Below are 24,270 nucleotides of genomic sequence, written 5' to 3'. Positions count from 1 at the left end.
TGGATTTTGGCGTATGCATTACACGCTATTGCGCTCCGCGGATGGCGCCGTCTTTGATTTTAAAACAATTTGTCGCTGTCTCGCTGCCATAGCTATTAAGTTTGTGTAAACTCGTCTTTCTTTATATAGACTCCTAAGCCTTTTCTGTCAAATGGTTCGCCAGCTGATGTGCCTTGATATAGTAATTAAAAAAGCCAACAACCATTAGTGTATGGAAACTTTATTAATGAAGCCACTTCCATTCACTGGGTGTAGGCTATAACAACTTAAGTATATTATGTGTAAAATTAAAGTAAAAATGTAATTTTAATACTAAATCAGGTTTTATATTAAATATTCATGTAAAATTTTATATGTGTAATTAAACTGCGATGTAAAAAAGCTTTTTGCGTGGTGGCCACTAGCAGTATGAACCATCAGCAGTGATAAGGTATAGCTACGAGCGCTCCAGACCAACCTTACGAACGTATGACTTACAGAAGGTATACTTAACTAAGAAGGTTTCGGAAAACACATATTGACGATAAGGTACATCTTAAGGTACAACTTAAGAACGACGTAGCGTTAAGGTGGTTTCGGAGAACGCAGCCCTGACCTTTATTAATATAAAAAATCACAAAGTTTCAATTTGAGAAAAACAAAACAAAACAAAATCCGTCATAATCTTTGTGAATCAGAAAGCATAGGTTATTAGGTTATCATTAGTCTGCAATATGAAACATTTGCATTTAATATGTGCATTAATAAAAAAGGCATTATATATACTGTGTGTGTGTGTATATGTATATATATATATATATACTACCCTTTTCAGATTTTTTAAAAGATTGGTGAATTGCATGACATAAACCTGCACATTTCATTCATAATTAACCTTTTACTGTTAAATGTAGTGCTACATTGTCCATATACTGATTATATACTAATTTTAAATAAACGCAGACAACTTTAAAACAGTGCTAAAACATTTAGTGAGATACTTGTTTAGTTGATTCGTAAGAGTCCAAACCAGGAATAATGGTCCTTCATTCATTTAATTTCTATATTGATCATACAATCAGTTTGTTTGGGTGAGTGGTTATCTTTACTTGGTCGTTTGTTCTTTGTCTGTTGATTTGTTTTGCCTTTTCACTTTAATGCCAGGATTTATGTTTGAGGCCTAGACTATTTTGTCCTTTATTCAGAAATGTCTGATTACCACAGAATGTTTATTTTATTTACTTTCATTCTTTACAGTATAAAGTTTTTTAATACAGAAAATGTCTAAATATCTTCCATCTCATATACTGAATATCTTTATCATAATTGTTGCTTGTTTAATAATTTGTGTCTAATCAAATGATTTAATAGATTTTTAAGTGTGCCCTAAGTGTCCAGATACTTTTTGGGGTCACTTTATATGAATAGGATTGCTATGCATTGGATGTTTTTATCCAATGTGTCTATATGCTACTACACTGTGTACACATTCAGCAAATACCGAAATACTGTAGATAGAATTTTGCTTAATTGCATAACCATATCTAAACACCAGAGGACGCTATTCATCACAAAACTGTCTGATGCCCCTTCTCTCCTGTAAATGAAAATACCATCGTTTTAGGCACGCGCACTTCACTAGACATTAGTTAAGATATAGATCCTCTATCATGTCACCGTATTACTCTATACTGCTTTCTTTCACTTATATATCTCAGGTTGGGTGATTTTGTCAGGTCAACAAAGCGCTGATTGACAGGTATCAGTCATGATTAGTCACTTCAGCACCACGGACAGCGCTTCGCTGACCTTAAATGACACACCAGAGCGAAAGTGCATTAACGACCACCATGGATATTGTGTTAAGACGAAGTAAATGTCGCTGTATACTTCACCAGGTGTACATCCACTAAAAATTTACTTTGGGAGCAGTTTTTTTTAACGTAATTGCCAATGTTGTAATTGCCAGTGCAAATGTTGGCTCTGAAAAATGCTCAAAGCTGCCACTTAGTTTGACATTTTGTATCTAAAGCAATGACATTTAGACATTTAAAGTGAAATCTAAGTATCCGAATATTTGATTTAATTTAGTGTGCACCTATCATCACAAACTCTTAAAGGAATGGAAGGCTGCATAGTTTTTAACACATTTGTGACACTGGACAATTGAGATTTATACATCATCTGAAAGCTGAATAATAAGCTTTCCATTAATGATGGTTTGTTAGGATAGGGCAATATTTGGCAGAGATACAACTATTTAAAAATCTGGAATCTGAGGGTGCAATAAAATCTAAATACTGAGAAAATCACCTTTAAAGTTGTCCAAATGAAGTTCTTAGCAATGCATATTACTAATCAGAAATAAAGTTTTAGTATATTTACGTTAGGAAATTTCCAAAAATATTAATGGAACATGATCTTTACTTAATATCCTAATGATTTTTGGCATAAAAGAAAAATCGATCATTTTTGATCCATACAATGTATTTTTGGCTATTGCTACAAGTACACCGTGCTACTTAAGACTGGTTTTATGGTCCAGGGTCACATTTTAAAAAATCTAATCATATTTAAGTAACCAACAGAGTATGAAATAACATGCCAAGACAGTCACATTGTAAAAATGACCATTTTTATTAGCGGTAAAAAATAAAAAAATAAAAAAAACACAAACCTTCTCACAAATGGCATTGTTTTTTATGAGTTATAATAAAATCCGCAGCAATATTTTTATACAACAATGATTTTATAGGCCTGTTGCCAAAACATTTTTAATTTTAGAATTGCTACAAATAAATATATAAACAAATAATTGTATGTTGTATAAAAGTTACAGACATACAAATTCACCTTCTAAGCGTTGTTAAAGCCATCGCGTTTACTTCTGATTGGCCCGCGTTAGCGAACGTTCTAAGATGACGCGCAGCTTCAGTGTAGACAGCCTCAAGCCGTTGCGGCGCGACGCGTCGCGAGGCGTCATCGTCCGCTTCCAGTGTAGATTCGGTGTCAGAGTCGCACCGCTCTCCTTTAAGACGGACCCACCGTTGCTGTCACCGGAGGTTCCCATTATACTCCCCCTTCACCTCCCCCCTCCCCCTCAAAACAAGAACGCACTAGACAGGACTGCTACGTGCTCCGCCGCGATCTCCACAATAGACTGGATGCGTACGTATACAGGCTGGTATTTATTCAAACATGATGTTTCGATGAAGCCTCTTGGGTTGTTTTCGGCCTAAGCGACCGCGATCGGATCAATGGAGACGGATACGTGTTTATTAGTGTGTAATGCACGTCGTTTTCCTTCGACATATCATGGATTACCCAGCATCTGCTTTGAAGGATGAAGAACCGTACGACGCTGATATGATACGAGGTACGGTCATATAAAAGACTCAACTGATTGTTAGCGGCTGATATTTTGTACATCAAACTGGGGGACCAGGACTGCTTAATGTCGGATTACAAAGCCCAGGCTGGGTTGTGCTTGCACAGATGGCGAACACAAGTGATCCAGGGGGAAGCAACCCCTCGCTCCAGAATTATGCCATCACTGCGTCTGCGGTCAAACTGGCGTCTTTGGGTCTCATCACCTGCATCAGCCTGCTCGGGAATACCGTGCTCTCGGTCTTGGTGCTGAAAGACAGCTCGCTTCACAAGGCTCCATATTACTTCCTCCTCGACCTGTGCGTGGCAGACATCATCCGCTCGGCCGTGTGCTTCCCGTTCGTGATGATCTCCATCAACAGCGGCTCCGTCTGGAGCTACAGCATCATCAGCTGCAAGATCATCGCGTTCATGGCCGTGTTGTTCTGCTTCCACATCGCGTTTCTCCTGTTCTGCGTCAGCGTAACGCGCTACATGGCCATCGCGCACCACCGCTTTTACTCCAAACGCATGACGCTATGGACATGCGTCGCGGTGATATGTATGGTGTGGACGCTCTCGGTCGCCATGGCGTTCCCTCCGGTCTTCGACGTCGGGACCTACAAATTTATCCGCGAGGAAGAGCAGTGCATATTCGAGCACAGATACGTGAAAGCCAACGACACGCTGGGCTTCATGCTCATGCTGGCCGTGATTGTGGCCACGACTCACGTCGTGTATGTCAAAATGCTGTGTTTTGTTTACGACCACCGCAAAATGAAACCCGCGCAGCTGGTTCCGGCTATCAGCCAGAACTGGACCTTTCACGGACCGGGCGCGACGGGCCAGGCCGCTGCCAACTGGATCGCGGGGTTCGGACGCGGTCCGACGCCGCCGACGTTAGTGGGCATCAGGCAGGCGTCACACAACGCCAACCGGAGGCTGCTCGTGCTGGACGAGTTCAAGATGGAGAAACGGATAGGAAAGATGTATTACATGATCACGCTGGCGTTTCTGCTGTTCTGGGCGCCCTATATTGTCTCCTGCTACATCCGGGTGTTTGTGAAGGGAAACGCGCTTCCTCAGGTGTACCTGACCGCGGCCGTCTGGTTGACGTTCGCCCAGGCGGGGGCAAATCCCATCATATGTTTCATATTCAATAAGGAGCTGAGAATGAGATTCAGAGCCTGTTTGCCGTGTTGCCTGACTACACAAACACCCATGGAGCCCTACTGCGTGATTTGAAGTGTTTTACTCACTTTTTTCACTGGCTCTGCCTGCTTGACAAACATACAGTGACCCCAAAAAGTACAAGAGACCTGGGAGTGTTCAGACGTCACCAGTTTTTATATAATATTCCCATACTTGTCTGCTTCAGATTAAAACGGTTCATCATTCTAATACTTCTCCCTAAACAGTATATTTCACCAAAAATGCTGCTTTAACAAGCCAGCCTATACTGGGAATATTATATTAATAGAAATCATATTTTAGGTAGTGCTGTCAAACGATTAATCGCATTTAAAATGAGTTTTGTTTACATAATATATATGTGTGTACTGTGTATATTTACTATGTATACTGAAAAGAACATACTCAAGCATGTATACATTTAAGAAAAATATGCTGTTTATATATATATATATATATATATATATATATATATATATACACACACACACACACACACACACACACATACATACATGTAATATTTTTATATCTACTGTATGTATGTGTATTTATATATACACATTATAAAAATACACAATATACACATTATGTAAACAAAAACTTTTATTTTGGATGCTACTAACTGCGATTAGTCGTCTGACAGCACTAGTTTTAAGTTTGGCTCATTAATTAATTTTCTGTGGCAATCATATTTATTATTATTATGCTATCCTCATCACTAACCACCAAATAATTTTAAATACAAAATGGAAACAAAAGGGAAATAATTCAAAACAAATAAAAAAAAGACGTACAGGAAAATAAATTAAAACATATTCAAATATAAAAACACTCCTAGTCTAGCCTAGAATCTAGACGCGCCCCTAGCGGCAGCAAATTACATTTGCTTCTAAGGTCAGTCTAGTTACTCTCAATTCACTTAAATTTCCGAAAAATCCAAGATGTACCGGGCCAATCACGAGTCGGTGGGCGGGCTTAACATGATGACGTCTGACCTGCGACCATAAATTCAGTCAGACATGAATTCCTGGTTCCGTGAATTAAGCGTGGAAAACTGAACAGTATTTATATATTTTTTTACTTTTGATACACACCCACGTCCATGTGTCCTGAGCAGGAGCTCGTTACATCTGAACGCGCTGTGGTGTAGAATACGCAAACACCGGAAGCGATCTGTGGCGTGTATACGACACTCATTGTTTACACAGCACAAGAGATTGTGGATATAGCGGCTATTCAAAATGGTAATTACTGGCGCTTGTCCTGGTTGTTCAAACCCATTTAAAGCTGAAAAAGATTACGTTTGCTTGCGCAAACTCATCCTGGACTTTTTTTTACATATTTCCCCTTTCGGTGTTTGCGTATACTACATCAAAGCGCGTTCACATGTGACGAGTCGAATCATAGATATGCTAAACTCGTGCTCATGACAGATGGACGTGGGTGTGTATCTTAGGACATCAGTGTATCGTCACGAGCCGCAGGGTGTAATTTGGATTTGTCTGTGCATGTTTTTGTTTACTTTTAAAGGTTTAGTGCCCATCTATGTCTATTATTTAGCTGACAGACTGCACAGTGCACTGATTTTTGTTAAAAATCTTCGTCGCTCTGACTACGTCACCTGACCGACTAAGTCTCTGATTGGTTGTAGCGCTATCCTATTGCGTGGCGAGGAGTTTGAAAGACAACCGTTTATCCCACCCCTCCGGTTGAGCCCTGTCTATGGAGAGTGCCCAGACCCTACATTTATGTGGGTCTGGCTTGCCAGGCTACTCCTAGTCTGTTTGAACACATAAAACTATAAAGTGTATTAATTTCATTGCACTGATGTACTTTTTTTTTTTTTTTTTACTTAATGCCACTTGATATTTTGTTATCAAATGCAAAAGTGTTCATTCATATTTCTGTCTTCATACTTTTTGGAGCCACTGTAGCATGTGATACTTTTCCTTCATTCAGAGGTGAAATCTCAGACCTGCTCAGAGGCCAGTTGCATAAACTTAGTCTCTATGTTAAGACAGTGTCTTAAGAACTTGTTTGACCAGCTAGCAGATAACTAAGGGGTAATCAGTCTTATATTTTGGATCCAACTTAGACTAATCTAAGTTTTTATGTAACCAAATTTTCAAAAATTTGACCAGTCTTAAAGAAAAAAAATGAATGACTAACTTTTAAGTCTGTCTAAACCTTTTATGCAACTGGCCAGGCTGTTTTAACATTGCATATCAGAAGATCAATATCCACATTTATGCAATCCACATATCTTTGTAAATAATGTATAAAGATGATTTATTTATATTCTCAAGCTCTTTATAACTGATATGTAATATATTTGCTATGACTTTTTGTGTGAACTAAATGGCCAGTGGCTTTTTACTATCACATGGACTAAATGTGAATAAACCGAGAGTCCCTCTCACAGTCCCTTTAAATTGATTCCCGAATTTTGTTTTCAATGGACACAAGCAAACTTGACGGGTCAGTGTTGAGGAGACTATGATTTGTATTTTAATTAAAATAAATGATTATAAATGTACTGTGTTGGTGTGCTACACAAGAATCAAATACAAAGACAAATGCGAGCAAAAGGCCAGCGAGGCATTAAAAGAAGGGGATTTTGTTGTCATGTCAGACTAAACTGATGTAAAGCATCTGGCTTTTGTACATATTTCGCTAAGCCTCCATCTCATTACTTGCTCTTTAGATGTTGCAGGGGGTAAAAAAGCATGAGACATAATGTGATGTTTCAGACACACTCATCCAGGGAGAATTTTTTGGCTGCGTTTCCATCCCCCCACCCTTCCTACAGACAGTTATATAATACAGAGCTCTTTTTTCCTGAACCTCCCCTCAGCACAACTCCAGCACTACATTAATGTGATCTGGTGTGTTGCACTGACAGAATGAATGCAGGCCACAAGAGATGTGAAATAAGATTATCTATCTTCAATAAATGTAAACAGGGCATCCTGGGTAGCTGCTTTCTATGTAAAAGCAGGAAAAAACTGAAGAGGGAAAATATTTCTGTTTAAAACAGACAAGAAACAAGACCATAGCCAACCACAGATATTGAATGTGACATGGTGTTCATAATATTTAGGATTGCAGTCAAACAAAACTTTTCTTTTACAGCTTATTCTAAAATGATTACACTAGATCCCCCAATTGTGAGTATTTGGTTACATATTATGTGACCCTGGACCACAAAGCCAATCATAAGGGTCCATTTTTTTAAAAAATTGAAGATGCATACATCATTTGAAAGCTAAATAAATTAGCTTTCCCCTGAATATTTGGTCAACATACAACTATTTGCAAATCTGGAATTTGAGGGTGCAAAAAAATCAAAATATTGAGAAAATCACAATGCATATTACTAATCAAAAATTAAGTTTTGATATATTTACAGTAGGGAATTTACTAAATATCTTAATGGAACATGATCTTTACTTAATATCCTAATAATTTTTGGCATAAAAGAAAAAATGATCATTTTGACCCATACACTGTAGTTTTGGCTATTGCTACAAACATACCTGTGCTATTTAACAAGGGTCAAGGGTCACATATGCCTATAAAGGTTAAAAAATCTACATTAAAAATCTATTTGAAGGAAGAATTTACCAAAAACCAAACATTTGCTGAAAATGTACTCACTCTCAGGACATACAAAATGTAAATGAGTTTGTTTCTTCATCGGATTTGGAGAAATGTATCACTTGCTCACCAATGAATCCTCTGCAGTGAATGGGTGCCGTCAGAATGAGAGTCCAAACAGCTGATAAAAACAACAATAATCCAACAAGTAATTCACATGACCCAAGTTCATCACTTAACATCTTGTAAATTGAAAAGTTGTTGCTTTTAGCCAGTATCAAGTCCAAAATTCATAATAACATTCCCTCCAGTAAAGAAGTTCATCCCCTGTTGTCTTCTCACATCAAAATCCACAGACATTTCTGTTTAGAATGACTGTTTTTGCTTGTAAACAGTGCTTGACATTACTTACATTACTTATGGATAGGTGACCTGTATTTTACCCAGAAACAGTGGTTTAAAGTTAACAAAAAATGTATTAATGATACATTTCTTTATTACAAACACGCAGGTTTTCACTTAACAAGATGTTAATTGATGGACTGGAGTTGTGTGGATTACTTGTGATGTTTTATCAGCTATTCTGACGGCACCTATTCACTGTGATGTAATGCTTATTTTTTCTGTTCTGATGAAGAAACAAACTCATCTACATCTTGGGCTACATCTATTTTTGGGTTAACTATTCCTTTAACACGAGAATTTGGTCCCAAAATTAAAAACCTGTCATCATTTACTCACCCTCACAGTTTTCCAAACCTGTATGTGTTTTTCTTTCTCCATACAACATTGTTTTGGACACAATTGAGAAGAAGAATAAAAGTCAAAAAGGTTTGGAATGACATGAGGGTGCGTATATGCGTATGTTTTTGCTGAACTATCCCTTTAAATTTCCCTCACGCCTTTCTGATCATCCATACATGAAATTCTAATTGAGAAATGCAAAGTGTTCAATTCACCGAGAGAAACTGCATTATTGACCCCTGTTGTGATCATTCTACATCTGTAGCAATATAATGAAAAGCTCCATCAGCTAATTGGAGTGTTTTATTTGAACGGCCTTTGCCATCCATGAGAGGGCCCAGAGGAGAGATAGAAATAGGGCACAATCTGCTGAGCTGTTAACACTACCATATTATATATGAACAAACTGTTTTTAGAACAGTTTCAGTCTTGCTTTCTCCTGCCACACTGATCAGAATGGTAGCTGCAGAGCCCGAGGGAAAACATATAGACCAAAGCACTTGCTTTATTAAAAAAACATTTCTATTCGCCCTGCATTCCCGCCTTATGTAAAGATGCATACTGTCTTCTTTCTGGCCTCTTTCCAGCTAGTGCATTAAAACAGCAGTTATAGTCTGATGGAAAGACATACTTATTTGAAAAGCAGGCCATGAATATTTTATCCAGCAGCGCAGTGTAAACTTCTCTCCAACTTGGATGCAACGTACAGTTTGTTTCGTTCAAGTAGTTGGACTTTCACAGACTCAAATGGCTTTTCAAAAGAGAAAGCCTATTTTAACCGTATAGAAGAGTTTGTATAATTGCTCTAGAAGCATGTCTGTTATTTAACACTGACACAATAGCTCTACACAGTGTTCTCAATGCTCTTCAGCGACTCAATAGAGAGTAAATAAGTGACAGTGGCCCTTTTCCCAGGACAGTTTCTTCACTGTGACACACTGAAGTGAGAAAAGAATACTATAGTATGCATTTTAAGAATAGTTCTGTCAGAGTAGTTCGACACGTCCACTATAGGCCCACACAGTAATCTACACAAGATGCCGGTGGACCAGTTAAATATACATTTTTATACAGTCAGGTCCATATATATTTGGACACTGACACATTTTTCATAGTTTCTGCTCTGTATGCCACTAGAATAGTTTTAAAATGATACAATCAAGATGAAATTGAAGTGCAGACTTTAAGCTTTAATTCAAGGGGTTGAACAAAAATGTAATATATAATGCTAAGGAATTACAACCATTTTTATACACAGACCCCCCATTTTCAGGGGCTCAAAAGTAATTGGACAAATAAATATAATCATAAATAAAATGTTCATTTTAATATTTTGTTGAGAATCCTTTGCAGGCAATGACTGTCTTAAGTCTGGAACTAATGGACATCACCATAGACTGGGTTTCCTCCTTTGTGGTGCTTTGCCAGGCCTTTACTGCAGCTGACTTCAGTTGTTGTTGGTTTGTGGGTCTTTGTGCCTTTAGTTTTGTCTTCAGCAAGTGAAATGCATGCTCAATCAATTTGAAATCAGAAGATTGACTTGGCCATTACAGAATATTCCACTTTTTACCTTTAAAAGCTCCTGGGTTGCTTTTGCTGTATGTTTTAGGTCATCGTCCATTTGTACTATGAAGACCAGCCCAAACAACTTTGCTCGATTTAACTGAATCTGGGCAGACAGTATATCCCTATACACTTCAGAATTCTTCCGGCTGCTTCTGTCTTCTGTCACATCACTAAACACCGGTAACCCAGAGCCACTGGAAGCCATGCTCATGCCATTACACTGCTCCACCATGTTTCACAGATGATGATGTTGTAGGCTTTGGATCATGAGTTGTTCCAAGCCTTCTCCATACTTTTTTCTTCTCGTCATTCTGGTACACGTTGATTTTAATTTCAGCAGTCCAAAAAATGCTTTTCCAGAAGTGGTCTGGCTTTTTTTAAATGTTTTTGACAAAGTCTAATCTAGCCTTGTTTGCACCTTGTGGTAAACCCTCTCTATTTTGCTCTGGTGAAGTCTTCTCTTGATTGTAGACTTGACAGTGACACGCCTACCTCCTGGAGAGTATTCTTCACTTGGCTGGATGTTGTAAAATGTTTTATTACCATGGAGAGGATCATCCAATCATCCACCGTACTGTCGTCTTTTGTGAAAATCCAGGCCTTTTTACGTTGCTGAGCTCACCAGTGTGTTCTTTTTCTTCTCATAATTCACCAAACTGTTGATTTGGCCACTCCTAATGTTCCTGCTATCTCTCTGATGCATTTCTTTTGTTTTTGAAGCCTAACAATTGTCTGTTTTACTTGCATGCAGAGCTCCTTTGACCGCAAGATTGGGTTCAGAGCAACAGCTTCCAAATACAAATGGCACACTTAGAATCAACTCCAAACCTTTTACCTGCTTAATTGATGTAGAAAAAATGAAAGAATTGCCCACAACTGTCCATGAAACAGCTTTTGAGTCAACTGTCCAATTACTTATGGTCCCTTGAAAAAGGGGGGGAGGGGGGTACATATTAAAGAGCTGTAATTCCTTAACCTTTCTACCAATTTGATGAGACTGCCCTAAAAATTAAAGCTCAGAGTGTGCACTTTAAGCCCATATTCATTGTATAACTGTAACTTAAATATGTTTTGGTCAACAGCTAAAATAATAAAAATTGTGTCAGTGTTCAAATATATATGGACCTGACTGTATAAAGGTCCTTTTATATTATTAATGATAGCAGGAATTAAATAATAGCTATTCATTGTATTCATTTGAGGGCACCAACAAAAGCATTAACATTCTTTTAAACATGCACATTTCATACTAATATACCATGCTATTATTTTGAAGTACCTTTAAAAACACATAAAGAAAATCACAAACAAATATGGTAATCATTAGCGATTTTTCACATTTGAACTAGTTAACTATGTGTCATTCTAAACTAAACTGAATCCAAGTTTATTTTGTTTCAAGTTTCACTCTGCTTCCACAGTAATTTACCCTGGATTAAAAATGAATCCTGTTATTCATAAAATGATGTTTCACACTTTACCTTCCTTAACGTTCTTATTTGCATATTTTGTGGTGTCAGTGTCATTGTTTACATGAAGGCTTCAGCATCACGGATCGTCTGTGGGCTAGCTATACTGTCGACTGTACTATCAAAATTTTCTTGAATGGACTACTATAAAGGTAAGAATAAATCTCTTCTTTGCTCCAATTAATGCGTTTTAGTCCCCCTCAAACGGTGAAACAACTGTTTATCCAACTTTTCTTACACTGTAAGAACGGGCACGGCCATTTGGCCATTTTTGGGTGTGGCATTGTTTACATTCAGTGCTGCCAATATTGTGTCGTGAAAACACTCATAGTGGTTAATGAACCGGAAGTCTCAGCCATAGGATTACTTCCGCGTTAAAGGATAAGATGCGTACAGTGCTGTCTGAATATAAGGCATGCGATTGGCCGTTGGTTGCTAAGCATCTAGCAATAACATTCTAACACCTCAAAGTTCTAAAATCCAACATCAAAACCCTCAAAAACTCACTTAATTAGTGCAAAAGGTTCCTCAAGGTACCAAAGCTCTTGAAAGCATATGACTGAGCAAATTTAAACTTAATGTCATGGCATGAAATGATAATTCTTAAGTCATCATAAGTCTTCCATTCAGGTTGTAGCAGTATTTGGTGTCAGGGTTCAAATAGCTATTATGACCTCTAAATCAAAGCAGTGGCCCACATCTATTAGTTCTCATTTTTTCCTTTTGAAAATGTAGCAAAGTAGCAGAATTAAAGACAGCTAGGCAGGAAATAACTATGAATTAATAAAAACGTTGATTAAAAAAAAAAACACAGTTAATGGATAATATACAATACTCTTAAAAATAAAGGTGCTTCACGATGCCATAGAAAAACCTTTTTTGTCTAAATGGTTTCATTAAGAACCTTTAACATCTGAAGAACCTTTCTGTTTCACTTCTTTGTGGTGAAAGAAGGTTCTTCAGAGTATAAAAAGGTAAGAAAGATATGGTTCTTTAAAGAACCTTTGAATGGCTCTTTGTGGAACCAAAAATGGTTCTTCTTTTGCATAGCTGTGAGGAACCTTTTAAAGCACCTTTATTTTAAGAGTATACTTATATACATTATTTTACCACCTTAGTGTACAATATTTTAAACAAACATATTTTTTATTTATTTATTTATGTTGGTCATATTCTGACATTTTGGCAATAGCGTTTGCATGACCCCATTGCCGTTATTTACTTATTTTCTATAACTTACTTTCTATTTTCCATAAAGATTAAATAAATAAAATAAATCTAGAATCAATCAAGAAAGCACTTTTACAACTATACACTTTATACAAACATTTGCATGGTACTCAGGCAAACATCTTCATCAGAGGTACTGATCCTGGAATGGAAATGGTGGGAGACATTTGGACTTGCCGTCAGCTATGGTGATGCAGGCTAGGTTGGGCAGACAAGGGCATGTATGATGGAGTCTCTTTCCAAAGAACGGAATCTAAAAAAGAAATTAAAGATTAAAAACGGGAACAAAGAAAAAAATCATAATGAACGTGAGGAGGAAAGTGAGAAAATGAACCTTGTGGCTCATTGGATGACAGTCTTCTCCCTCCTGACCCATTGGGATGCACATTCGCAGGTTCCGGATCCACAGGCTGACTGCACAACACATGCCACCTCCACACTGAGAGTCCTTCTCACATGCCTGCACACACACACACACACACACACACACACAAACACACACGGGTCTTAGGGCTCTTTCTCATTATAAACACATCAACACGTCCACTTTCGACTCTAGTGAGAAAACATATCAGTGATTAAATGTTCAGCGTGTCCACCTCGTGCAAAAAAATAGCTATGTATAGTGTAGCCCAAAAGTGGCATAGGATTTTCTCTGGTAAATCCAGGCTACTGATTTGCCCTGACAGACCGTGTAGGATGATGGTCTCAGTGTGTTTGGAAACGCCAGGCCTCCATCCCCATTAGGCTTGGGGTGTTCTGACAGCACTCTCACATATTTTGGGAGTGCTGTGGGCTTTACTGTCCTGACAGGTGTGGAGGAAATGCATTTGAGCATCCCAACACATTCATGTCAAACAGCCCGGCATCTCTGCTGACCCTAAGAAATGCTCGGAGAGTTTTCAACATTGCAGTGTTAAAGTACAAATTTATGCATGCTTGAATCCTTGTAATACTATGTTTGTGACCCTGGAACACAAAAGCAGTCATTAGGGTTAATTCTTTGAATGTTGAGATTTATCTCACTAATAAATATGCTGAATAAATAAGCTTTCCATTTTACAATATTTGGCCGAGATACAACTATTTGAAAATCTGGAATCTGAGGGTGCAAAAAATCTAAACATTGAGAAAATCGCCTTTAAAGTTGTCCAAATGAAGTTCTTAGCTTTGCATATTACTAATCAAAAATTAAGTTTTGATATATTTATGGTAGGAAATGTACAAAATATCTTCATGGAACATCTTTACTTAATATCCTAATGATTTTTGGCATAAAAGAAAAATCAATTTTAACCCATACAATGTATTTTTGGCTATTGCTACAAATATACCCGTGCTACTTAAGGCTGGTTTTGTGGTCCAGGGTCACATTTATTACATCACATTATTTGTGTGTGCTAAAATCTGTAGACTTGTCATGTTAACAGTGAAACGCAGAGAATTAACAGCCTAATACAGTATATCAGCTAAACCCTAAATGGCAATCTATGAGTAAAAGAGATGGAAAATCTCTTTAAAAAAAGGAAAGACTGCAAAATCTGTCATTATTTATTCACCTCACCAGAAAAAATACAATGGAAATCCATGAAACCTGCAGAAAAAAAATAAATGCATACAGGTTTGGAATGACGAATGACATGAGGGTGAGTAAATTTAAGAAAATTTTCATTTTGGGGTGAACTGTCCCATTTTGGCCAAATTTATATTAAGAAAGATTTTTGAAGCAGTCAAGCAAATTAAAAAGATTGTTTTGTTTCATAAATTCATTTGTCATGCATTTTTTGTTTCTCTATTTATGTATTATGACCAGGAAATCCTCGTTTTAAAATAGCATGGTAAAACATTTATTGAGCCTTTTAGCAACAAATAGCTTAACTACTCTCATAACTGAAAAAAATAAAGAAACAAACAAAAAACAAATAAATACAATTAAAATAACAAATGTTTTAAATTTTTTTTCAGATGCATCCCGTCTGTACTGTTCATGAATCAGTTACAAAAGCAAACAAATAAATCAATATAAAATAAATGAATTATGTATATGTATATTTAGATGCTTAGTTACTTAAAACAACTCATTAGGGTGGTAGAAGTTTTTTTATGTTAAAATGTTATGCAAACTTATGAGCAGAACAATATATATGATAGTGCCATAATGCAGACAATAAATATACTGTAATTTGATCTACATATGGTGAAAAAAAGGTCAACAGAAAAACTTACACAAATTGTACTTACCGATAGATGCAGTAAATAATTGAAAAAAAATTACAAATGAAATGTATAATTCAATTATTCAATCAAATATGACAGCATCAATAACAACAATAATTAAAATAAATAAATTAGTGTCCACATTGCACTTGACCAGACTGCCTCTTGAAGTTATAAGGGTCACTCACCCCAGTGATGACTGCAGTCGAACCACAAGACACCAGCACGAGGCAGAGAAAGAACAAAATGTTGGATGTCATGGTCTTCAAACGCTAGTGTCACAGGTTTCTCTCCCCTGAAGAGGGGGGTCCAAGCACCACAAACTGCCTTCTGCTCAGACACACCAAAAAAAGACTTTAAAGTTTTTCTTCAAATGCCAATGTCCCACAGGTACAAAAACTTGTCACGTAATGTGAGTGTATGTATGTACTATACACTCCAAAAAGTGAAGAGAGGCAGCTTCTCAGTTGTTCTGATGAGGGGTGGATGGTTTATAAGCACTGTCCTTCATACAGAGTTATCGGTGAGTCACGTCTTCATACGTGAAAGAGATGGAGTACGAAAGAGAGGAACAAAGAAATCCAAGGTAATACGGATGAACTCCCACCTGCCTGACACACATTATAATATACTCTTATACCTAATAAAATGAATTTCCATTGCCCACACTTGGTGTGTTTTCATATTATATAAGCATTTAAAATAAAAATACACTTTTTGAAAAAAAAAAAAAAAAAACTCCTCGTGCATGTAATTTTTGTGAATTATTGTTACTTTAAAATATAATAATATGACCTGTAAAATCTACAATATTTTCCAAGGCCACCAAACCTGTTTGGACCCAAATTTCAGTTCACGACTCTGTCAAAAATGACGTGTGCCACACAAAAGGTGTTTTTTTTTCTCTAATCCCGGGGTCTTTTGCTGTTATTTTTATTCAATATTTGCTTTAATGAATGGCAATGAAAAATGGTGAGGAAAAAACTGATGAAGGGAAGCTGTGAATGGTGCTGGTTCACCAGGCCAGGGATGGCAACGTCAGATGCAAATGTCCTTGAGCATAAACAACAGTGGTTCAAGGTGGAGAAGTTGTTGAAAAGATCCTTTGTGCACAGCAAGGAATGTGAAAGAGCTGCCTGTCAAAACTGTGATAACAGGAATTTACGAAGCACCCCCCAAAAAATAAACTTTAGCTTTTCACTGGCAGAATTTGGGTGTGAAAGTGTGAAGGTGCTTCTACCAACAGATAAAAATACAAATTTCATTCACTTCACTCTAACAATGTCCCACCTTGTTTTGTTTTAAGCATTCAAGTGTTAAAAAATATTTGGGCACTTCGGTCAGCCATGTATGAATGTCTCTTTATCAGGAATAATTGCTATAAATTGCAACCATCTGTCAAAGTGAGTTTGATGTCATGTATATGAAATATTTTTTTTCTCAAGTTCACACAGGTGTCCTGTCAAAGTAACCACAGGTGTAGTTGATCACTTTACTGAGAACTATTTTTTTGACAACTAGAAAGTGTCCAAATAGTCTTGCTTGACAAGAAGTGTTTACTTTTTTGTGACTTTTTTTATGCCATATGTTTTGATATCGTGTTATCTAATGCAAAATCATTATGGGTTCATAGCTCATCTATCATACATTTATACTTAACTACAGGCCCTTTTGGCTCTGTGGACTCTCTTAAAACTTTTCACACTCTCACTAGATTATTTAATGTAATGATGTCCAGTAGAGAAATATTTTCTGAAAATCATGCAAATTCTCACCACAGTGTCCTTGTACACCACATCTTAATTTATGTATGTGTTTTAACAGAATTATGTGGTGGAAATAACAAATACACTACCAGTCAAAAGTTTTTGAACAGTAAGATTTTTAATGTTTTTTTCAAGAAGTCTCTTCTGCTATATATATATATATATATATATATATATATATATATATATATATATATATATATATATATATATATATACACACACACTTACTCAAAGCTTTTAAATGGAATAGTATATTCAAAACCTTTTATTTTAGATCAATGCTGATCTTTGGATCCTGAAAAAATGTACTTAACTGTTTTAAATATTGATAATAATAATAATAATAATAATAATAATAATAATAATAATAATAAATGTTTCTTGAACAGCAAATCAGCATATTAGAATGATTTCTGAAGGATCATGATGTGAAAAGTTAGCTTTGATCACAGGAATAAATTACATTTAAAAAAATATTCACATTTATTCAATTTTATATATATTATATATTATATTTATTACAAATTTATATACTATTCTAACAGTTATTTTTAAATCGTACAATATATTTCGAAACTGTACTGTTTTGCTGTACTTTGGATCAAATAAATGCAGGCTTGGTGAGCAAAAGAGACTTTAAAAAAACATTAAAAATCCTACTGTTCAAAAACTTTTGACTGGTAGTGTAATTTAATAATTTAGCCTTTTTTCAAGGCTACAGTTAGTAATTTATGAATGTTAATATACACAGTTAAAAATATTTTCACAATTTCTGCATAATTTGACAAAATTTCAGCTTGGTTAGAAATGATGCACCATAATATTGTGCTGCCTCATATTCCATCTCAAGCTCTTCACTAACACTGCTTCTTTTTGGTAAACAAGTGAATTAATAAAAGTTTAAATAACAAAGTATATTGTAAATATGGGTTATTTCACTCTTTGTTTAGATGATCATAGTTTTAATCGTAATAATTCATATTTTATGATGGTGTTTAATAATTAAAGATTGAAAAGATTGCATCTATACACATGCATGTAAAAAATATCAAAAAATATTAATGTTTTAATGTGACCTTCATGTAACAAAATGCATCTTGGTACATTCCTGAACGCAAGACGAAGGCTGAGACGGAAGAGAAGAAATTGTTGAATACAGTTGTTATTTTTGTTTTCTCTGCGCATAAAAAAGTATTCTTGTAGCTTCATAACATTACGGTTGAAACACTGATGTCACATGAACTATTTTAACAATGTCCTTAGTACCTTTCTAGGCCTTGAACATGGTAGTTCCTGTCTATGCAAGGTCAGAAATTTCTCGGATTTCAAAAATAGTGTAGTAAAGAGAGCATGGTTCCTTTAAGAGTATTCACTGTGTTTATTCTGTTTCTATTCCTATTGGCTGTTTAGTTACGTTATTTGCGGAGTTATGTGGTACGAAAACTCCTGTTTAGTTCATTAGAGAGGTTGCTCGCATGCTCATCGCACGGTCGGAAAAGCTGCCGTTCTGTGCCGGAGCAAGAGCACCAAATAGCGGAACAGTGTGACATCTAAGGACATGTAAGCTGGTTTTTATGTCACTTGCACTGTTGTGACTAGATTGTGAATGTACGTTGTTTAAAACGTTAAGTAAACACTATAAGGAAAAGACGATCCTCTTGTCGTGCCTCATTCCCACGCATCCACGTAGGCCAACGCAAAGCGAAACTAACCGCACGCACGACAACTGGTGTCAGAAGCGGGGATTTCATCTGGAAATTTCAACTACACGTCAGAACGAGAGAAAAGTCGGATATTGTCGAAACAACTTATTTGACAGAAGTGGATAAGCGGCAGCCAAGTTGTTAGCGATCTTCCAGGACAAGACGCAAGCAGACTGACGTCACCGCGCCGATGAGAACTGCGTTGACTCAACTATAAAGTTAATTGTCAGAGATAAGAGACTTGAATGCACCACAAGAACATCTGTAAAGTTTACTGAAAAAAAAAAACAAAGTAAAAAAAATATATATATATTTAAAAAAAAAAGAAAAGAAAAAAAAGATATAAAAGAAGAAAAAAAAAAATACAAAAAAAAAAAAGTAAAAAAAAAAAAGATAAAAAAAAAAAAAAAAGATTTACAAGAAAAAAAAAAGTAAAAAAAAAAAAAAAAAAAACAGGAAAAAAATATTACAAAAAAAAAAAAAAGAAAGAAAGAAAAAAAAAAGGGAATGAAAGAAAGTACATAAATTACAACATGTCCCAAGAAGAATCGTGTAATGGAGCTATGGCAGAAGCCCCTGATTCCAACCAACCCCCAGACTGGCTTAAGACAATGCTCGAAAACCAAAATAAGAATAATGAGCAACTGCAAATGATGATGGCTCCATTATTGACTCATATTACAAGTTGTACACAAGCCCCACAGACATCAATGTTCACTGCACCAAAGGGCGACACACGTGAGAGCTCTCAGCCTGTTGTTAGAGAAAGGAGGGTGCCTTATTCCGATCCATCCTTCTTTCAGGACAATACTGAAAGGTCACGCAACGTCACAGACGGGCCATTTGCTGCTGAGCTAGAAGTAATACAACAGAGAGCACGTACTTCAGGTCCGTCCAGAGCTACCCTTTCCATGGAGACTGGCACAAGACAACGAAACACTGAGCGTGGCTTCCATCCAGTTCCACATACTTATGTAGTCGAACAAAGATCTAGTACTCCTTATCACCAAGTCCAGCCATTTGCTGGAGAAGGTCCCAAGGCAAAGCTAGCTGTTTTTGATGGTAGCGGAGACTGGGAATCGTTTCTGTTACCATTTGAGCGACAGGCTAGGAAGTATGGTTGGAGTGGAGACTACAGAGTGGACTGTTTGTATGACTGCCTGAGGGGGTCGGCTATTAAGTATGTCTGTTCACTTCCTGAACATATCCGTGAGGATTACATCCTTCTTAAAGAGCAGCTAACTCAACGTTTTGGTCAGCGTGACCCCCCAACCACAATCAGAAGGAAACTAGGAGAACTCCGCCAGCTCAAGGAGTCTGCAGCTGAGTTTGCTGAGGAGGTGCAACGCTTAGTCACCTTGGCCTACCCTGGCGTGGAGCTCGATCTGCAAGACCAACTTGCTACAGACTTCTTCCTCAAGGGACTTCGCAACCAAAAAGTTGCTTATGAAGTAATGAACAAGGATCCCCATTCATTAGTTGAGGCTCAAAGACTAGTGGAGGCCCATGAGCACAATTATCGAGCCACTGTAGGCCGTGATATTGATGCAAAGAGCAGAGCCAGACGTATTTCCTGGGCAGATGACGAGGAACTGCCCTTTGATTCTTCTGCAGTTGCACGCAGAGTTCCAAGTCCGAGCTATGCTACTGCTGATCAAGTAGCTGCCCTCTCACAGAAGACTGCATTCCTAACAGAGCAAGTAGAAAAGATTAGTAAGAGCTATGTGTCTGCTGACCAGTTTAATCTCCTGATGCAAAAGATGGAACAGCTGCAATCAAAGCTGGATATCCTTACAGCTAGGGAGCCGAGAAAGCTGGAGGAAGTAAATCAGGAACGGAGGCGAGGGCGGTCTCCAACACAAGATAGCACACCACGAACAAGAACCTACTCGCCAAGCCCCAATCGTGCTGGAGCAGGTTTGTGCTATCACTGTGGTGAAGAAGGGCATTTCCGAAGAGAATGTGTCAGGCTGTCAACTCCGCCACTCAACCCTAGTCAAACTAACAAAGATCATAACCACAGTACCACTTCAAAAGGTCTAGAACGCTGGAGAAGCCAGTCTCCCACACCACAAGTGGGGCGTGCAAAAAGCAGAGGCCCAAGCTTGCTTATTGATGTGACTGTAAACTGCATTCCAACACAAGCTGTTGTAGACACGGGAGCTGAAGCGACAGTTATCTCAGAGACTTTGTACCGGCAGTTTCCCCTCAGTAAGCAGACAGCTACAACACAGACATGTCTCCATAATGCAGAAGCAGGGAAGGACATGAATGCTAAAGCTGGACTAAAAGTTAAATTTAAAATTGGCACCTGGAGCACAGAATGGGAAGTCTTTGTGGCTCCGATACGTGACCCTGTCCTATTGGGGCTCGATTTTTTGCAGGCTGCAAATGTAACCATCCATACTAGTGGCAGAGTGTTCATTGCAGAAGAATTGGTTCCTGCTAAGGTTGTTGGTGGTGATGGAACAAATTATCACGTTGCTCGAGTGGTTCTAGAGACAGACGCAATGTTACCACCAGAAAGTGAGTGTCTAGTCTGGGGTGAAGTTGACAATCCGAAGCCTGGTGTCTGCGCTGTTCTGGAACCCTACCTGATCACAGAAACTGTGGCCTCAGGGAGTGTTGTCACAACTATGGAGAGTCGAGTGATTGTGAGGCTTTGCAATTTTTCCAGCAACAAAACCACCTTACCAAAAGGGGCCTGTCTTGGTCTCTTGGTAGAAACATATCCAGATGAGGGCCTGATGGATTACAAACAGCAGGATAAAGACTGTGGTAACACTCGAGAGCAAAGTGATGACACACATCTTTCAGAACTGAGGAGACTGACAACTGCAACAGACCTACCTGAGCATCTCCAAGCCCTTTATGCGAGTTCGAGTGGAACCTTAAGTGATGCACAGCAACAGCGACTTATTGAGCTCCTGCTGTCATATAGATTTCTCTTTGCTGTTTCAGATTTGGACCTTGGCCTCTTAACAGCTGTCACACACAGGATAAATACTGGAGCTGCTGGGCCCGTACGCCAGCCAGTCAGACGGACTCCCCTTGGATTTCAAGAGGAAGAGGAGAGGCATCTCAATGCTATGCTGGAAGCAGGAGTCGTAACACCTTCTGCCTCGGAGTGGGCGTCACCCGTGGTGTTAGTTCGTAAAAAGGATGGAGGCGTTCGCTGGTGTGTCGACTATCGGCGCCTCAACAGCTTGACAGCCAAGGATGCTTATCCTCTTCCCAAAATTGAGGAATGCCTTGATGTCCTTGGTGGAGCTTGTGTCTTCTCTACCTTAGACCTTCAGTCTGGCTACTGGCAAATTGCGGTAGATGAAATGGACAGAACAAAGACTGCCTTCATTACTCGCTATGGCCTTTATGAGTACACACGTATGCCCTTTGGCCTGTGCAACGCTCCAAGCACTTTTCAAAGAGCAATGGAGCTTGTTCTTCGAGGACTTCAGTGGGAAACGCTCTTGATTTACTTGGATGACATCATCATCCTGGGCAAAGGGGTCGATGAGAGCCTTGATCGACTTGAAACAGTCTTTCAGCGCCTTTTCAGCTATGGATTAAAGCTAAAGCCATCCAAGTGTCACCTGCTTAAAGAAGAGGTCCTTTTCCTGGGTCATGTGGTCAGTGGCGAAGGTATACGACCAAATCCATCTTTGATTAGTGATGTGGAAGCTTGGAACCCCCCCACGAGTGTACATGAGCTGAAGGCCTTTCTTGGACTGTGTAATTACTACAGGAAGTTTGTTCCAGCATTTTCTGAGCTGGCCAGTCCTCTTAACGAACTCCTAAAAAAAGAAGTAACATTCTTGTGGACCGAGGAGCACCAAAATGCTTTCACACAGCTCAAAGAAAAATTAACTTCTGCACCTGTGCTTGGATATCCTTTAGCGGAAGGAAAATACATCCTGGACACCGATGCCTCAAATCACAGTATTGGTGCAGTGTTGGCACAACTTCAGTGGGGAGAGAAGAGAGTTATCACTTATGCAAGCACCCACCTCACCCCGGCTCAGAGGAGATACTGTGTAACAAGACGGGAGTTGCTAGCTGTTGTTTTATACACCCGCCAGTTTCGACACTACCTGCTTGGCAGGAAGTTCCTTCTACGTACTGATCACAACAGTCTTACTTGGTTGTTCCGGTTCAAGCATCCAGAGGGACAGCTTGCTCGCTGGCTGGAAGAGCTCTGTCAGTACGATTTTGACATTGAGCACAGAGCGGGGAAACATCATTCAAATGCTGATGCAATGTCAAGATGTGGTGGGGAGCTCTCCAATATGTGCAACTGTTATCAGGCAGGGATGAGCGTTTCAAATCTGCCATGTGGTGGCTGTAAACATTGCAAAAAACTGCACGACCACTGGGAGAGATTTGAAGAAGATGTGGATGATGTGGTTCCACTTGCAGTAAGGAGCATTGAGTGTGCAACAGAGGAACACATTATAGACAACCCTGGTGATGGTGATGAGAACAGTGCAGCAGCAGAGTTGTTTGAGAGCCCACATGTGAACTGGCTGGAAGCTTTCTCAAAAGTTAAGCTAGCACAAGAGCAGAGAGCTGATCCTGACCTCTCCATCCTGCATGAGTGGAAACAGACGGGAATCCTTCCAACAAAAGAAGATGTTGCATTGAAGAGTCCAGCGGTAAGAAAATACTGGCTGTGTTGGCCACAAGTAGTACTCGATCAAGGTGTCCTCTTTTATCGTTGGGAAAGGCCTGGAGGACTCAGTCCCTCCCTACTGTTGCTTGTGCCTGCCTCAATGCAAACAGAAGTGTTACAAGCCTGCCATAACCCACCGCAATCTGGCCATTTGGGTGAAGGAAAGACTTTAGAGCGACTCCGTCAAAGTTTCCACTGGTATGGCATGGGTGGAGATGTACACTTGTACATACGGAGGTGCAAACTCTGCAATGCCTGCAAAGTTGCAGGACCGAACAAGAGGGCCAAGCTTCAAAAGTACCAAGCAGGGGCGCCAATGGATCGGATCCATATTGATATATTGGGCCCATTTCCTGTGTCCAGTTCAGGAAACAAGTACGTTCTAATCATAATGGACCAGTTTACTCGATGGGTAGAAGCCTTTCCTGTGCCAGACCAAGGGGCAGAAACTACGGCTAAGACACTCGTCTATGAGTTTGTCTCCAGGTTTGGAGCACCACTTGAACTGCACACAGATCAGGGTCGAAATTTCGAAAGTTCTTTGTTCAGAAATGTTTGTAGTCTGTTGCAGATCACAAAAACGAGGACGACCCCATACCATCCTGCCTCCAATGGGCAAGTTGAGAGGTTCAATCGAACGCTCCTTCAGATGATTCGATGCTATGTAAACCAGAATCAGAAAAACTGGGATGAGCATCTTCCTCTTCTTACATCAGCGTACCGTAGCTCCCAACATGCAGTTACTGGATTCACACCAAATAGGCTCA

At 38.6% G+C, this 24,270-nt stretch overlaps 2 protein-coding genes across 2 annotated transcripts; one reads left to right on the top strand and one right to left on the bottom strand.

Moving 5' to 3' along the window:
• The first annotated feature begins 2,735 nt into the window (after positions 1-2,735).
• gpr27 (G protein-coupled receptor 27) lies at positions 2,736-7,075 on the top strand. Its single transcript, XM_073851891.1, has one exon. The coding sequence runs from the start codon at positions 3,475-3,477 to the stop codon at positions 4,588-4,590; it is 1,116 nt and encodes a 371-aa protein (XP_073707992.1). The 5' UTR covers positions 2,736-3,474; the 3' UTR covers positions 4,591-7,075.
• Positions 7,076-13,272: 6,197 nt separating this feature from the next.
• On the bottom strand, positions 13,273-15,622 carry prok2 (prokineticin 2). Its single transcript, XM_073851145.1, has 3 exons — positions 15,551-15,622; positions 13,480-13,605; positions 13,273-13,398 (listed from the first exon to the last, which is right to left on the bottom strand). Exons 1-3 carry the CDS (start codon positions 15,620-15,622, stop codon positions 13,273-13,275), a joined length of 324 nt encoding a protein of 107 aa, XP_073707246.1.
• Between the last annotated feature and the right edge of the window lie 8,648 nt (positions 15,623-24,270).

Source organism: Garra rufa, chromosome 12, assembly GCF_049309525.1.
Source record: "Garra rufa chromosome 12, GarRuf1.0, whole genome shotgun sequence".
In the NCBI taxonomy this organism is placed as follows: domain Eukaryota; kingdom Metazoa; phylum Chordata; class Actinopteri; order Cypriniformes; family Cyprinidae; genus Garra; species Garra rufa.
The sequence above is the reverse complement of the archived record's forward strand: the minus strand, read 5'-3'. Positions and strand labels throughout refer to the sequence as shown.

Excerpts from the sequence above, each read along its gene's own strand:
- gpr27 (XM_073851891.1), top strand. The coding sequence starts at position 3,475 with ATGGCGAACACAAGTGATCCAGGGGGAAGCAACCCCTCGCTCCAGAAT.
- prok2 (XM_073851145.1), bottom strand. The coding sequence starts at position 15,622 with ATGACATCCAACATTTTGTTCTTTCTCTGCCTCGTGCTGGTGTCTTGT. Across the intron at positions 13,606-15,550 it reads CGACTGCAGTCATCACTGGG|GCATGTGAGAAGGACTCTCA; the intron begins GTGAGTGACCCT and ends GTGTGTGTGCAG. Across the intron at positions 13,399-13,479 it reads GTCATCCAATGAGCCACAAG|ATTCCGTTCTTTGGAAAGAG; the intron begins GTTCATTTTCTC and ends TTTCTTTTTTAG.